Raw genomic sequence first — 18183 nt, forward strand, 5'->3', positions numbered from 1 at the left:
TTTTCTCTTATATATTGAGGGCAGAGTTATCTTGTTTTCTGATATGTAAGTTAAGGTAAGTGTTTGCGCAGTATGGTCAGAGAGTCCTGTTTCAGAAAACCGAGAATTGGATTAGCTGGTCATCTATATTAGTACAAATACAATCTATTGAAGTAGAAGTCATGGCCGTAATTCTGAGTTTGCAGGTAAGGGGAGTCTTCTTATATTATGGGTCAGTAATTCCTCTTCAAGTCTTCTGGTGTCCGCATGGTCTTCATCCAGTCTATCAATATTTATGTCCCCCATAACAATTACTGATTTTGATTGTGTTTGCGCATAGTCAAGAATATTAGATATTGATTCTATTGATGACTCTGCTGGACCTCCTGGTGATCTATAAATTCCTAGTAGGTAAAACAGGTGGTTACCACAATTTACAGAGATCATGGCTGCTTCACATACAAATTGTCTGCAGAGACTCGAAACATCTATATTCGTTGTTTTCATTTCTGTTAAAACATTCTTGAAGATGGCTACTCCTCCCAATTTCTGTTCTTCTCTACTGAAGTTTGCTAACAGTGAGTATCCAGTTATATTAGTATTTCTCAGTTTTGATGAATTTAATCCATGTTCAGTCAGAATTAAGAGAGATGGTTTAGTTTCTTGTAGGAGTTGGGTTAAATGTTCTGTTTTATTAGCCAAGCCTCTAATGTTTTGGTGAAGAATCTGTTATGACCTTCTTAAGTTTGCCCGGTTTTGATTTTGAAATATTCTGCTTTTGTAACGGACATGGGGTGTTATGGTTTCTTCTAAAAAAAGAATGTTGGTGTGAATTGATAAAAGGGATTTTGGATGTCTTCTAAGATAGTTTTCTTATGAGTATCAGTATTTGTTTAGGTTTTGTTGTCCAAGAAGTGTTTTATAAAAGTCAATATTTTTTTCTGTAAAAAATTGTTCATGTGTTTGTCCAGTTTTCAAGATCCTGGCTGTAATTGGAGGTTTTATATTAATTTGTATTTTGGGCAATGTACACCATACTTGATAGGTGCTCTGTTTTTGTGACGGGGTTTGACTATCTCCCCCACTCTTCCCTATTAGCTGGTCAGTTGTTACTTGGGCTAAGCCTTGTGTCGTCACTTGATAGGTGCTCAGTTTTGGGGTTTGCAGTTTTCTCCTGGAGTCTTTGGACAATGATTTATTAACATTTTCGTCTGCTGGGGGTGTGCAAGGCTGTATATGGTCCGACCCACCCCAAGTGGTGTTTTGTTTGTTTCGTGTGTTGTATGCAGGAGTTGATAAAGATTCTTGATTTCTGCTGTTGTGATCCATGTCTTTGTCGCTTGGGGATTTTTTTCAACATCAACGGTTTGTGTACGGTGAATTTTTACTTCTGAGGATTTGATTACTTCTTCAGTTTGGATTTCTGCAATTTCAAATCCAGAGATATCCGTTCTGTTTTTTGATTTAGGTTTATTCCCTGAGAAGTTCTGTTTTCTCTTTTTGAGCACTGGGTAGGATCCATCAGAGTACTGGTGTATTATGGGTTTTGATACAATAATCTCAGAGTGTGTGTGCAAGTCAATGAGGTCGACTCCTTGTTAGATTGGGCAGCAGATAGCAACGAGCTGAGTGGGTGACCGTGTTTGATTTCAGGGACATATTTTGCAGTGGCTTCCTTTGCTACAGGGGTCTGAGAGCTGTTTGGTTCATCAATCTCATTGAGTGTCACACTGATGAGTTCTGAATTAGCAGTTGATTGTGTAGATAGAGTTTTTAGTTTGGTTATCTGATATTTGTGGGATTTGGTTAAGTTTCTCCCCCACTTTCTTTTTCTGTAAGTTCTTCGTTTAGAAATGAAACTTCTTCAGAAAGATTTTCATCACCTTCACCTTTATTTAAGTGTGGCTCAGAGTTAAGAGCCAAGGTGAGCTCTAAAAATTCAATCCTTTCCATCAGTTCAATATTGCACCTTTCCAGATTTTCTTTTTCTAACTGCAGTTTTTTAACATTAGTATCTTCTTCTTCTCTGTACAGGTTTATTGTTTCCCTCAAGGATTTAATTTCTCTCTTTAGTTTTTCTATGGTATTCTGTCTGCATTTTTGACATTTTGTCATTGATTTCTGATGCCTGTTGGTATTCCTCTTTGGTGGTTTTAAGGGAGGAGCAGGCAAGGTTCAAGTGTTCTTCATAGTATAGCTTATTCTTGTTAGCGACATCTTCTAAGCTTTTTATCTTACTTTCATACGCACTTTGATCCTTTTCTGTTTGTTCCTCAAAATCTTCTAGCATTTGTTCTTTGTCTTTAATTTTTTTGAGAAGATGGGATTTTTCTATGCTGAAATCCTTTTGACCTATTATGACCAAGTATGTCTTCACTTTGATTTTAAGACTGTTGAGAGTTATAATTTATTTAAATGTATTGGCTAAGAATTAAGTAGACTAATCACTTTTTTGTAATCACATTACAGTTCAAACAAAATATTAGTCTGGACAGCAGAAAATCCAAATTTTTGTACTGTAGCAGCAACACAACAAATCAAAGAGGGTTTTGATCATGGGGTGGTTTTTATAAGGTTGAATATAGAAAATATTTCAACTATTATGTAACTACTTTTATAAAGTGTTCACTGTGTTTTTAAATTTTATAATCTTTAAAATATTCTGATATGAGTTACCAGAAACTCATAAATATGAATAATTATAGTGCAGTAAGATTCACCAGTGACTCAGATTTAAGTGTTATTAGCATTGCATTAACAGTTATTTATATTCAGTTAATCCAATATTCAATTATTTAAGGATGGCACAATAACGTAGCAAACAATTACAGCAGGTTAAATTGGTGTGAACAAGAGAAGAGAAACAAGAGTTGTGCATGTTTGAGTCATGGGTAACTCATGGGAAATATCTGTGTAACCAAAATAAGTCATTTGTGACATGAGTCACTCGACTCATGTGTAATAATAATTTCATTGCAATAATTATTATAATAATATACTTCAATCCGTAATTACATTTTATTTTTATGTGTCAAAAATATATATTTTCCGCAAAATAGGAGAGCTTGAATGAAATTCGGTGAACCATGACGCAGTAAGCATATTAATTAATAAAAGATGCTTAAATTGAAATAAAAGAACAAAATCTCTTAGGTAGTATATCAATAAAAAAAATTCTTATTTTATTTTAAGGATAAGTTTTATATATATATATATATATATATATATATATATATATATATATATATATATTTCTAGAATAGGTGAAAATATGGTGGAGGTGGAGAATCACATTTACTGTATAGTAAAGTCGTCATCTGGGATCCAAAGTGTTAATCGGTCAACATTAAAACATAATGAATACAATATATCATTATCAGTAAAATAATAAAACAGTATCACAACATTATATACAAAGTTATTAAAAATAAATATCAGTATTGTAAGGTGATATAATATCTATCCTATTTAACTTTAATGAAAAAGCAAGTAAGATAGCTGTTTTTCCTACAAATGGTCATTGGAAATACCATTTTTCACACAGTAACTCCATATGTGAGATCTCCCCATACCTTGATCAGACTTTCTAGAGTAATTGTTGCAGCAACTGCTTCAATTTTATGTCTTAAGTTGAGTGCACCAGTGGATAGTGAAGGGACAAATACATAATCCTTAATGAAGCCTCAAAGGCAAAACAAGTCATGCAAGTCATTCAGATTTTACAGTTGGCCGGCAAACTTGCTGAGCTGTAGAGTCTGTGAAGACAGTATTCCTATATAATCGATTGGTCACAGTTGAAAGTATTTCCAGCAGTTTATACCTCACTAGACAAAGGATAAACCATTCTTTTTTGTCATTGTTATAAGATTTCTTTTTTTTTTATTCAGCTGGTTTTTAATCAAACAGATAGCTTGAATCAACTTGTGTCTGCTGTTGTTTATTCCAACCGCTTTGTGTTTACATTGCGTTATTCAAGTGTTGTTAATTTAAAGCATTACATTAATAGTCTTTTACAAAATACAAACTATCAAAAGCATAAAAAAAAAATTTTATTAGTGTATAAATAGTATTAAAAAGTTGTGAGTAAAATTTTTACTTTGCTGTAGTAATCATAGGTTTTGTTGTTTTATATAAATAATAGTAGAACATATTAAAATAATACAACAGTTATGTAAGTGCAGGTTTATTTTATTTTGTGACTGAAATTGCCAGTGTTTTCAACAGATTTCTTGGGGTTACCTATTTAATCTTTCAGCAAATTATTCAACTACGCGTGGTTGTCACATATTCTTCACTTCATTAAAACAAGCATCATTTTAAGTACTACTTGGAACTTAGTTAGAAATGCAAACTGAACCACAACTACAGATTAAGTATTTGCAAACTGTAAAACAAAAAACTTTTCAGTACACAATTCGTCATCTTTTCTTCTAGCATTTTTCTAATGGAAGATAGATGAAACTGTGCATGTGGACAAGTGTACATAACAAATTTCCAAGTTGCTCTGTAATTGTAATTAAGATTAAATAAAAACTACAAAACCTTGACATTCGTTTTGGAACTACCAGTACAGTGTTTCCTAGTTAATTATTGCCAATGTTATACTATAGCCCAACCTATACCACATTTGTTTTGTTGAGTATTACATGAGCTTAAGAGCTACTTTGTTCCTTGATCTTCACCAAGATTTATATTTTCCAGTTTAAACCCTGCACCAAAACTAGACACTAGCTTGTCACCATTGTCCAAGATGTCCAACTGTATGACCCTAGAATGGCACCTCACACAGATCGGCAACCGGGACATTGACCGAGCTCTGAACGCTATGCAGCACATCGAGACACTTCTTACTTCAGATCAGGTAAATTACTGGATCTGGACATGGAAACCTAAACTGGCTTACGCTATTCTTGTTTGTGATTTTAACTTTTGTGTACCAGTTTTTATACAATTAGCATCTGGATGAAATGCAAGTGTACCATGTCATCCTCATACTGATTAAGGTCCAAACTCTTTTTACAATCTGTAATTAAAAATATTATAAGCAATATTAACATTTATCATTTGTCTTAAGACAGGTTCAGAGAAATCCACCATGACCAAGTTATATGACCTGTTAGGAGTAAAATAAACAGAAATATTTTAGACAATTATATTTCCTCAAATACTGTAAAGTAGTATGTAAATACATAATTAAAATATACATTTATCATTTATGTGTATAATTATTAAAAATTGTTTTTTAATGTTGGAATTTTACAATTTTACTCATACCTAATGCTACTTAGTTTAAACCAATGTGATTCTGTAACAGAATAAATGAATTGAGGGAAGCTTAAGGAGTCCAAGTTCATATACCTTGAATCTAAATATACTCTGTGTAGAACAGAAACTAACCAAATTTGAAAGAGAACAACTTCTACTAATGTTCCTTTATATAAAAAACAAGTTGACTTGAGTAGTAATTATTGTTAATGGAGTTATTGTAAATATTAATCTCCGACATCTTGCATTTTCATGGTGATGTAGCACATTAAATGCACTTATTGACATGAGAACTGCACAAACAAGGTGAACAAACAAACCCTGCTACACCACCACCAGTCACACAAAGTACACCCGTTGCAGAGAGTTTTCCTCGTTCTAAGAACTACAACCTAAGCAAGAAAAAAAACCAACTGGGAAGGAAAGGAACCATTTCAGTGTATCTTTTCAAGTAACCAAAAACAAAGCTCGGCTTGCAGAACCCGCCAATGTAGAAATAGGCTTACAGGTAGATGATGCAAAACAGAAATGTGATGCTGACATCTTGACATAAGAAACTATAAGGAGAGACAGCCAAACTCCTTTTAAAAAAATGACTCAAAAAGCGAGACTTCCACCTATGACAGCAAGAATACGAGGCGACCAGGAAACCTTGGATGACTTTTTCATAAAGCATATAGATTACTTCAAAGACATAAATATCCAACACAAGGAAAGATCCTCGATTAGCCACTCTGAAACCCCAACCTTTAAAAGTACCTTAATCTCACCCCAAGCAGATACCAGCAACACCCAAACTCTTTTTTTAGGACCCTCAACCAAACCACTGGCAACAACATAACAAAATCTAAGAAAAAGCCCTTAGCTCTGCCAGCCAAGATCACAATTTTCCACCAAAATATCAATGGCCTTGGGAGTAAAATTGATAGGCTAAACCACGAACTCAAACTCACTGATCCCACCACAGTTGTACTAACAGAACATGGTCTTTGTAAGGAAAAACTTATAAACACCTGACTTGATAATTATGACTATATTGGGGGATTCTCAAGACTTGAGCATAGAAAAGGTGGAGTTGCTATCTATGCCAATAAAAACCAAGGCAATGAAATTTCCTGCATCGACATCACAGGAAAACAAATAGAACTTGTTTGTGAAACGCAACTCATAAAAATCAAAACCAAACACTCAGAACTATATATCCTAGGTATATACAGACCTCCTATTTACCATAATCTCGAGACGGCCCTTGATAACTTGTACAACATACTTGACGACATCCCTACCTGGAAAAGTCCAATTATCAACTGGGGACATAAAATGTGGACTGCCTGGTTGATGGAGATGACAATAAACTCCTGAATGAAGTTCTCATGAGCCATGGTATCGTCAGGATTCCTTTACCACCAACAAGGATCACCTCTCACTCAGAAACATCAATAGATATAATCGCAACAAACCTGATGCCAACAGAGGAGATTGACACTGCAGTTCTTCACACAAGCCTATCAGACCACACGGGGCAGATATGCAAAATAAACCTGGAACCTAATAAAGCTGTAATACCAAGAACATCTCGAAGGTACTTCAATGCTCGAAACCTACAAAAACTAAAAAGAATTCTAGCACGTGAAACTTGGGAAGCTGTCTTAAACAAGCAGGATGCAGACCAGGCATATACAGAATTTAACAAGACCGTAAGTGAAGCACTCGATACAGCTTGTCCCATTGTAAACTCAAGAAGATCAAAGAGAAAAAATATCAATACAAACCAAGAACAAGAGCTTGAACTGATGAGGTTAAAAGGAGCATATACTGCAGCTCTAAATAAATCAATCCTGATGAGCACAGTGGAAAATAAAAAACAAGCCAACGACAGGAAAAAGGAATATGATCTCCTACTGAAGAACCTTAAAAATGAAACTGCAATCCACCACATTGCCAATGCAGAGAACCAAACCAGAGCAGTCTGGCAAATAATAAACAATAACCGCTACAGCAATAAATCTCAACAAAATTATATAAAATCTATTGACATAGAAGGCTCAACAATAACAGACCCCCAAAAAATAGCTGAACACATGAATCACTTCTTTGCTAATGCTGCAGAACAAGTTCTATCAAACTCCCAACAAGCACCTTTGAAAATACCCCCCCACAATCCATGAGAGTGAGTTTGTGTCTCTTGAAGAGGGCTTTAGACCAACAAATAGAATGGAGATAGACAAAACAATATCATTTTTAAAATCAAAACCATCTTCTGGGATAGATGAGGTCACGTCAACGATCCTGAAACACTGCAAAATTGAAGTGATAACCCCGATAATTGACGTAATAAAAAATCTTTCCAACAAGGCATTTTTCCCTCTCAGCTTAAACACTCTTTAGTTTATCCAAAGTACAAGAAAGGACCCACCTCTCTGGCCAGCAACTACAGACCTATATCTCTCATATGTACCTTATCCAAAATTTTTGAAAAAATAGTACTCAGTAGGTTGCTCACTCATCTATAAAACAACAGTCTTCTAACCAACCGCCAACATGGCTTAGGAGAGGCAAGTCCACCATTACAGCCATAATTGATTTAGTGGAAACTATCATTGATGCATCTGAAGAAGGGGCCACAACAACTGGTATCTTACTTGACTTTAGTAAAGCTTTTGACAGCCTGAGCCACAAACATCTCCTAGACAAACTGAAAGCTCTAGGAATAAGAGGAGTAGCACATCAGTGGTTCCAGAGCTACCTCAGTGGAAGAACACAAATGACTGAAATAACTCACGTAGTCAACAATAGGTGTCAAAAATTTAGATCCACACAAGCACAGATAACAAGAGGAGTCTCACAGGGATCTGTGCTTGGCCCTGTACTATTTATTTTATACACTAATGACATCGTATCCACGCTACAGGACAACTGTGAAATATTCCTCTACGCTAACGACACTGCCCTCATTGTGTCGCACAAGAATGTTAAAGAGCTGGAAATTAAAGCCTACATTGCTGCCCGTATAGCCAAACAGTATAGTCAGGAAAATGACCTTGTTCTGAACGAAGAGAAGACACAGCAGCTTTTCTTTGGCCCACAAAGAAGGAGTGCCCTCGAGCTACCCAATGTCTCAACATATAAAGAGGCTAAATACCTTGGGATAACCCTAGACAGTGACCTCAATTGGAAACCCCACGTAGACCAACTGTGCAAAAAACTTAGCACTGCCCTATATGTAATTAAGCGACTCAAACAAATCAGCAACACAGAAACCTCAAGAACAGCTTACTTTGCACTATTTGAGTCCCAAATGCGCTATGGGCTGACTGTATGGGGGTTTTCATCTCTGCGAAATCTACACAGGGTACTGCTCCTTCAAAAAAAGGCAATAAGAATAATGGCTGAATTGGGTTTTCGGGACTCTTGTAAAGGGGTGTTTAAGAGACTGAAACTGCAGACAGTTGCCAACCTGTACATCGGTGAGGTAATAACCTATGCAGTTAACAAAGGACTCGTCCAATTCTTGGATACACATCCTTATAACACTAGGAACAGAGCTAACTATAGACTCCCAGCACATCACCTGACTGCCTATGAAAAAAAACGTCCTATATCGGGGCTAGACTCTTCAACATCCTTCCAGGAAACCTGAAAGAACAAAAAAGCAACAGGAACTTTAAAGAAGCTCTTCTTGACTGGCTGTTGGACAAGGAGTTCTACTCTGTTGAAGAATGCCTGCAGATAGGAAGACCTTCTCACTGATGACCACGCAACTCAAGTTTAAAAACTCTTGACGCCATGACTGTACTCCATGTTTATGTCAATAAAGATCATTTGTATTGTATTGAGAACCCTGAACTCTTTATTACTGACCAATTGTACGTACACACACACTCTTCCCATTCTCTCTAGAAGCTGTAGACAAGATTTATCCTCTTGGCAATGAACATAAAAAGGCATTCATTATACAAACAAATTACTCGTTGATACATAAAGTTTTATAGAAGTAAGATATTTAGACATATTTTTAGAATTTTTCTTTGAATGGGCATAATATATTTAATCATGCACCATATAAAATGTATTTAATCAAATCTTAATATCCTAAAGAATAATTAAGTGCATACATTTCATTAAAACAATAAAGTCTGTATTATTTCTAAATGACAATAACAATAATGGTGAATTTGTAGCGTAACCAACTCCATCAACATGAGGACCTGCTAGTGGCACAGCTGGTTAGGCAGTTAGAGTTCCTCAATCAAAGCAACCACCCTGATGTCGTGAATGGCTACAAGAAAAATCTTGGTCTCTTCGTCAAGGTATCTCTTTTTCTTACTCATATGTATAATCTCTAAAATATACTTTATAATCAGAAATGTTATTGCCTTTAAACACGAACCACGCAAACAACAAAGTATTCTTTTACAGCAAGGAATCACTTAATCTGTTGTCAAATACATGTTTTTGTAGTGTGTTATTCAATATAGAAAATAACATAACAGTCAATAATAAAAAATGCATTTCATATATTATTTCAAATTAATTTCTTCAATCATTCTAAAATACGAAAACTTAACAACATAATCTTTAAAACAACTACAAAGACTTAGCAACAATTAAAGTAATTTTTTAGATAATAATGTTAATAAATAAACTATTATAAAAAATAACCAATAAATTAACAGGTATTACACTAGTTCAAAATCTCAAGATACCAGTATCACAGGCCAAAAACACTTTTTACAGAGTAAAAGGCTGTATCCTCAAGCCATTTCTTTAGAATTTCTGTACATATTCTTAATGGTACATGGCATGCTTCTTGTGGTAGTTTATTGAACAACCTTACTTTCATAATAAAATTATGAACTATGTCTAGTTTTTCCAGTTTTACTGGTAACATCATTTCTATAATATGGTTCTTTCTAGTAAGATAGGTGTGTAATTTCTATGTTGATAGATTTTCTTTGATATCAACTAAGCAGCAATAATAATGTATAAACTTTATAGAGTTATTATTTGTAATTCCCTAAAAAGAATCTTAAATGACTCTCTTTCTGAAATATTTTGTATTGCCCTTAGTGCTCTATTTTGCATAATAAATCTTTTGGATAACCACAGCTATTCCCCCATAGTGTAATTCTATATATCACATGAGAGTAACAAGGATATAATAGGTACAGTCGACTCTCGATAACTCGAATTTCAAGGGAACGGCTGTTTTCTTCGAGTTATGTATAGTTCGACTTAAGAATAGTTCGAGTTATAAAGGTAATATTTCACTAAATTCGAGGTAAAAAAAATAAAATTCGAGTTATAGAGGTACAAATAAACTATGTTTTTTATTCCCTACATCCTTTACAAAACTAATGTATGTACTGTAACTACATACAGCATTTGTACTTACTCTCACACTGCAATGTATGCCTACAATTCATACGTGCATACAATACAAAATTTTGAGTTGTAGAGGTAATTATCTACTGAACTTCGAGTTATAGAGGTAATTTTTCTATCACTTCGAGTTATTGAGGTAAAATTCGGGTGCAAAATTAATTCGAGTTACGCATGGTTTTTTTTTTCAACTTAGGCAGGTTTTCTCAAGGGAACGGAAAAAAAATTCGAGTTATCAAAGAATTTGACTTATTGAGGTTCGAGTTATCGAGAGTCGACTGTAGTAATTATCGTATTCACAGTCACAGAAAATCCAAGCTTACATTAAAGATATGTTACTCTAGATAATCTTTTACATGACTCCTAAATGTGATGATCCCAGTTCAATCTAGTATCCAGGTGGATTCCCAACAGTTTCACAAATTGTACATTTCTATAAATATAGTGCATTAGAAAAGTTTTTTCTGTTTTACAACTATTTACGATAAGTTGTTTGCTTCAAACCATTCTAGTGCTGTTTCTATGGCTTGAATTTCATCCTCAACCAGTGTATCTAAACTTTCTAGTACAAAACTGTAGTATCATCAGTGTACAAAACTGATGAGCATGGTAAATGAAATGCTAAGTCGTCAATTGAAATTACAAATAAAAACGGTCGAAGGACTGATCCTTGTGGAACTTCTACATTTACATCTTTAAAAAAAGATGGTCCAGACTACTATTTGTTTCATATCTTCTAGATAAGATAAAAATAAATCTAGCTCTATTCCTTATTCCATATACAAACAGTGTTTTTATTAATAAATTGTGTGAGATATAATCAAATGCTTTTATCGAGTCAACTAGAGTAGCATAGGATAATAATTTGTTTTCAAAATTCAGAATAATCTGTACCACAAGTTTTTTTACTGCTTTTACAATATTGCAACCCTGTATGAAACCAAACGTTTTGTTGCCAAACAGATTATTTTGAAGAAAAAAATATTTAATTACTGCTTAACGCAAAATTCAAATGCCTTACTAAAAATTTGAACCAGAGATATTGATTGGTAGCTAGATGTAACATGTTTGTCTCATATTTTAAATATTGGAGTCACTTTCACTAATTTAAAAGACCTAGGATATACCCTTGCTCTAATATCATATTAAAAAGAAAGTTTAGGAGTTTTAAAACTATTTCTTTAAAAATAAAGTTTGAAAAACCATAGTAATTCTCACTACAACATGAACTGAGACTTTACACTTTTCAAAATATCGACTTGTCTAATTATTTCCTAGTTAAAATTTTCTTCATCTTCAAAACAGTTCACAACATATTCTTGTATATAATTAATAGCTTGATCCTCAGGTACATTTTTATTATAACTACTTAAATCTAACTTATTAAATTGACAAAATATTCATTAAATGTATGAATCAATAACACCACCTTGACTAGATTTGTTACAGCCATTGCAATTATTTTATTCAGTTTTAATAATGTTCCAAATGGCTTTACATTTATTAGAAGCATGTGCAACAAAGTTTTCATTACATTTTATTTTCTAAAACTATTTTGTTTTTTTAATTTCTTTTTGCTTCAATATATGCTTTTTTGTGTTAACATTTCACCTAATGTACCCTTATGATTTTTGCATTTGTCATGAAATATAATTACAAATTCCTTCATCTTTTTCAGTTCTGGTATAAACCATTTGATTTTTGGCCTGTTAGAATTTTGTATCTTAACCTGTCTAATTATGCAGCATTCGTTAAAAGAATTTGTCTGAATGGAAATAAAATCCTCACTATCTACCTTCTACATCAGACATGCAATACAGTTGCCTAGAGTCTCTTAGCTAACATGTCTTAAGCGTGTAGATTTAAAACTGTTGTAGCAGTCAAGTCCCTAATATTTTTACTTGGATAACAAACTGGATTTTCAGGTCTAAAATGTATACCAAACAAGTTTTGCAAGTACTCCTGCATGATCTGACAAATGTGGCTCAAAGACCTGACATAGTGTTGTCTTTGCTAATATTTGTAACATTAGAGTACTGCATCTCCCCTAGATTAATGTTGGAGTGGTTTTTATGTCAATTACCTGTAAAAAATATTGTAATGGTGTATTTTGTATTATTTTTTCTCTCTCAAAATTTATGTCAAAAGATACTTTGAATTTGATTGAAATATTGATGTTATCAGTTTTTTGGCAACTACCCAGAGCTGAGCCGGAATGTGAAGGAAGACACTCTAAGGGAAGCAGTGAAGACACTTATCATGCTGCTCACAGAAAAGCGATTAGAAATGCTGGAACCTGGCACAGATATGTTTGTGCGTGTTGTCAACAACGTGGTAATCCGAATCCTGGACAAGTCTGACCACACAGCTATTATTTGGTAGGTCTACACCCTAGTGATATTGGTAAATTGCTTGTTTCGTATGTGTAACTGCTAAGGAAGAAAATCAATTTCTTATCTTTTCAAAAACTGTTTATTGAATTCCTTAATACAAACTTCAAATAAATATGAAATTTATACAGCAAGAACAGAGTGTGAATTTCAAAGACCTGTGGGGAAAACATTTTTTAACCAAGAATATGTTTTTCCTTACATAAATGAATACTGGATATAATCCAAAGAGTTTCCATAATTAAGATTTTGATTCTTGTGTCTAAATTCTGAATTGATTCCATTTCTTTATTTCTACACAATAGGTAGTATGGTAAGAGATAAAATGCAATTAGGATTTTTTTTGCCTGATTAAACATTTTAAACCTATAAAATGACAAAACTTTGTACAAGCAATCTCACAAAAACTGAATCTAAAGCATAAAATCAACTTGTTTAGGCAACAGTGGAAAAAAAATACAGCCCAAGATCGAGGAGGGTATTAAGGTGAAACATTTTGCACACAGTTCTGTGGTTTTTGTTTTGATTAGGGGAAATTTGCTGTAATAGTTTCCCTACATGTGGCAGCACTGATTAAATGATGAGATTTGAATTCTAGCATGTTATTTATTGTAAAACCACATGGACAATTTGTTTGTAGTTTGTATTATTTTCACGACATGTTTAAAACATTGGAAGGCAGGTGTTTTATTATATTATAACCTAAAATGGTATCGAGGTACCTAACCTGTGGTTTAGCTATGTTTGGGTAAAAAGTTTAAAAGGACACAAAAGTTGAATGATGAAAATCTGACTACTAAAGTACTATTTAAGTGTATATAATAAACAACTTAAATGAATCCAAAACAAAATTAAGCGTCGTTTTTGGGTAATGTCTTTGGTCACTGACATGGTCAAAGTGTATCATTTTAAAATAAGGATCTTATTGGTAAAGTTATTTATGCTTATAATTATTAATTAAACTTAATTTTAGAATCTTCAGCTTTAGGTTTCGTACGTAAGTGGAAATCCAAACCCTACTTATCATCCAATTTAAATTGGGTTATTCTTGACTTTTCAAACACATTTTAAGAAGCAATAATAAAAATAGAGCTCTTTCTTTTGAGCACAATGCAGATTTGGTCTCTGGTTGTAAAATAAAACAAATTAAACCAGTATACGTGTTTTATGAATTATATATTGTATATTTTTTTCTTATCAGATGTCACAAAAATCAGTGAATAAAAATTGCTTATTTTAATCAGACTAACTCCATATTAATTCTTACGTAGTTTCATCTTTTTAAATTAAATCTGTTAATGTCTGTTACAATTTCCAAAACACTTTTTGCTAAAACCCTACAAAGATGTTTGTAAAAAAATATATAAACTTTTTTATAAGTTTTGTGTAAGAAGAATCATATTTACAGCTAAGACTACTTTGTTTTATAGTAAAGGGTTGTTTCCATGTAATCTGGGCTGTAATCCTTAGTTATGTGAATGTGTTTTAGTGCTCTCGTAAAGAATCTCTATGACACAGTAAGCAACCCAGCCCTCCAAGGCCACTACCAGGAGTTGCTCATGAAGTGTATATGGAAAGTTATCAAGTTCCTTGATGACTGGAATGACATGCAGTTCGACAGAATTTTTGTTGAAATCCATGCTTTTCTAAGGGTTAGTAACTTACTTAATCTCTAGTTGTAATATTTCGTACTCATGGTTTTGTGCACAACTGAATTAACTTTGGATATTTATTCTAAGGACAGGAAAGAATAACTGCTGTAGTGATATACAATGTAATATAACTCTACATTAAAATTAATTTTGTTTTTGTAACAAGTGAAGTCAGTTTAGTACAGTCACAATAATTTAAATTTAAACAAATAAACTTTCTTCTGAATTTCCTTTAAAAATTTCATAATTTATTTTAAATTTATTTAAGAAATACTGTAGTTTGAGTGATTAAATCGTATTAACCCTTAACGGCCCATATTATATAGTAAGAGTAACACACTTTGTAAATACTGTATACATTATTTGTCCAGTGACACAAAGTGTTACATTTGAAGACAGATTTTATCTTACTTTAGGATAACACATGTTGTTTGTATTGGGCGTTTATTATTAATGCACCATAATAAAGCCTATTGAACTGTCCATAACATTTTATTTGTTTGACATTCAAATATAGACCAAACTAACTATTGATTTGAAGTGCAATCAAGATGTCCTATTAGTTTTTATTGATTTCAACTCAATTTATTGAGATTGGAAATGTTATTTTTTACATAAATAAACCAAATTCTCTGTAATTTTTTATTGAACCGAATTTTACTGAGAGCCTAAATGCAAAGTTTTGTACCAACCCATGTCGCTTTTTTATTTTCTATATCACAGTTTTATTTTCAGTATCACAGACACCACTCTTTGTGGTTAACCCTCTAAGTGGCAAGCGCCGTCTGAGACGTATGATTCACGCCGCCGCGAAGTGGCAAGCGCCGTCACAGCCATCGCTTCACATTTAAGGCCGTTGCTCCGCAACCGTCCATTATTTTTAGGCCTAGTTTGAACTATCGTATTCTCCATGAAATTTCCTATACATATCATATAGTATAGTGTGTATTCATGTTACTAATGTTTGCTGGCTTAAATGATTCCGACGGTTTTCGTTTGACCTGGCGGCAGACGAGAGAACAGCTGTCTACTCGTCTCGTCACTGCTTTTTTTGGCGACTTTGCGTACTGTTATTGTCAGTATATTATTGTTTATCACGTTTGTGTTACCGGTAAATGTTTAGGTTATTCGTTCGTCATGGAAAATGTTGGGGTACTTTGGGATTATACCGACTACACCAGTATGAGGAACACAAACAAATAAATTTATAGAAAAAAAACATTATAGAACGAAAAAGCAACTCTTCAATTACAAACTTACAATGATTATTCATTGTTAATGGGTTTCCTGTGACGCCCAGAAAGCAGCAATATCAAGGATGAGTGAGTCTAGTGGATTTCCGCCTTCAGTAGCAATTGCCGACCGCAACGCATATTTTAGATGTAGGCAACTAGTCATGATCTTGTAAAAAACGAATGGCCCCCTCTTCGCTCCGGGGTAAAACCCAAATTCTCATTGTGTCACCCATCACTAATCTATTACACACACAGTAAAACACGGAAGTACAACAGAGCGACACACTCGACAGACACTTCGGCACGAAAAGTACAAGAATGCGGCGCACCAGCTGAACGGGCGGCGAGAATCTGTAGTCACGTTATCTACTAGATCGCTCGACTTTGACCTCTGTCTGAGGATGGGGAGGGGTTTGCGATAAGACAATTCCTGTTTTATATTTACGAAATATACTGTGCTATGACAAACTAAGCCAATATTATACTATTATAGGCCCTACACTACTGGGAGGAAAAGACAAGCCCCTTCTAGTGACTCGAGAGTAAAAAAAAACCAGTTTATACATAGATTTAGTTTTTCCCATCTAACTTTTTTGTTCTTGTAAATAGAAAACAATGTATAAGAAGTAATTTGTTTAGAATAAAATTGTGTATATTCTGTGAATTTGACATTATTTTGTAGCTCGAGTAGTTTCAAAGTGACGGACAGTAGAACTTAAAAATTATTTTTTCTAAAAAACTTTTTTTACACATCTACAATGATATTAATCTGAAAATAATGGTAAGGCACCAAATATTATATTTATTCTTATTCTATAGTTCATAAGGAAAACAAAAATATATATAGTTGTTAGGTTATCACTTAGATAATATTTTCTAAAAATAAGTTTAACGATCACGGCAATTTGCCCAAAAACGGCCTGCCACTGAGACCACAAATGACCGCCACTTATAGGGTTAAATCTCTACAGTAATAAGCATTGATTACATAGTTATTTAAATGTAATCTTTCTATTTCTTTTGATTCCAGATTATGTTTGGATACAATTAATGTGTTTCGATTTAGCTCATTCAAAATTAAGTTTGGATGTCTAGTTTTAATTATCTAATTAAATTTGTTTAAATACTCTCAAACATTGTAATGGTGTAAGTGAATTGCCATAGTTAACCCTTTTAAATTAAAATAGGTATGTGTAAAATTAAATTTATAGGTCGGCCAGAAATCCTTCAACTGATACTGGGTACACCTGCTAATCTGCCTGAGGCAAAAATGTGTAATAAGAAAAAATTTGTAGAAAAATTTATATCTTTTACTTTTATCTGAAAACTGGTCAACTTTTGAATATTTTTAAGTTGTTACATAATTTATGAAACAAATCCATTTCTTATAATTCTTAGTTGTGTTTAACATTAATTTTTAATCATATCAACACATTTTAGTGTGTTATGGTTAATTAATTGTGATATAAAAAAACATAGTATGCCTATTACTTGGGGTAGTCTACGATCTAGATAACACAATAAAATTTATGAAATTTATGAATGTAAATGATTTTCATTCTCAGGCTTACTGCAAGTGTCATTATTATTTTTAAGTTTTTTAATTCACCCTACATTACAAAATTACTAACACAAATATAATATTGAAATATTTTGGCTTCTCTGTGGAGAGCCTTTAGTCACATATTCAAATGAAACTGTAAAAATGATCACTTTTCAAGTAAGATTCAAGTCAACATTGGGTTTGTTCATTTCCTACAAATTGACTTTTAGGGTTAAATTCAGTGAACAGCTAACTTTTAGTAGTCTGACGTTTTCGGCTGTCTACACTCTCCTGGTCCCGTAACTATCAAGGGTTAACTGTAAATACAGAAAAAATTGATTTAACAAAGAGAAACAACATGTTAAAAAATATGTAGCTTGTTAAATAGCATTGTATCAAATATGATTGTTATGGGCATTACAAAAGCCAGTAAACAAATTAAGTGCAGGCATCTGATATACAAACATTTGGCATTTTCGCTAAATTACTGGCATCCATATAATGGATATCAGGTGTTTTAAGCAACACATATGATACCCAATATATCAAATACTGGGCTAAAAGTGTTAAATACTTTATATAACTTGAAACTGACTAATGTGTTAATCTATTTGAAACTGTTATTTACAAGAGAATAGATCACCCCCATATTAAGATTTTGTGGTGGGTGATAGCTTTTATTCTGTTCAGCAACACATAGAAAAGTATTATTGTGCTAAATATTAAATCCTTCTATT

General features: G+C 33.2%; 1 protein-coding gene across 2 annotated transcripts in view; it reads left to right on the forward strand.

Moving 5' to 3' along the window:
- LOC124357654 (protein mini spindles) overlaps nucleotides 1-18183 on the forward strand; it is a 93877-nt gene that overhangs the window by 62475 nt on the left and 13219 nt on the right. For both annotated transcript variants that reach the window (XM_046809632.1, XM_046809633.1), the window contains 4 exons: nucleotides 4681-4840; nucleotides 9426-9554; nucleotides 12811-13004; nucleotides 14506-14668. In XM_046809632.1, the coding sequence (XP_046665588.1) occupies nucleotides 4681-4840; nucleotides 9426-9554; nucleotides 12811-13004; nucleotides 14506-14668 (646 nt within the window). The remainder of the gene's footprint in view (nucleotides 1-4680; nucleotides 4841-9425; nucleotides 9555-12810; nucleotides 13005-14505; nucleotides 14669-18183) is intronic.

The sequence above is a fragment of the Homalodisca vitripennis genome, chromosome 3 (assembly GCF_021130785.1).
Source record: "Homalodisca vitripennis isolate AUS2020 chromosome 3, UT_GWSS_2.1, whole genome shotgun sequence".
Classification (NCBI taxonomy): Eukaryota; Metazoa; Arthropoda; class Insecta; order Hemiptera; family Cicadellidae; genus Homalodisca; species Homalodisca vitripennis.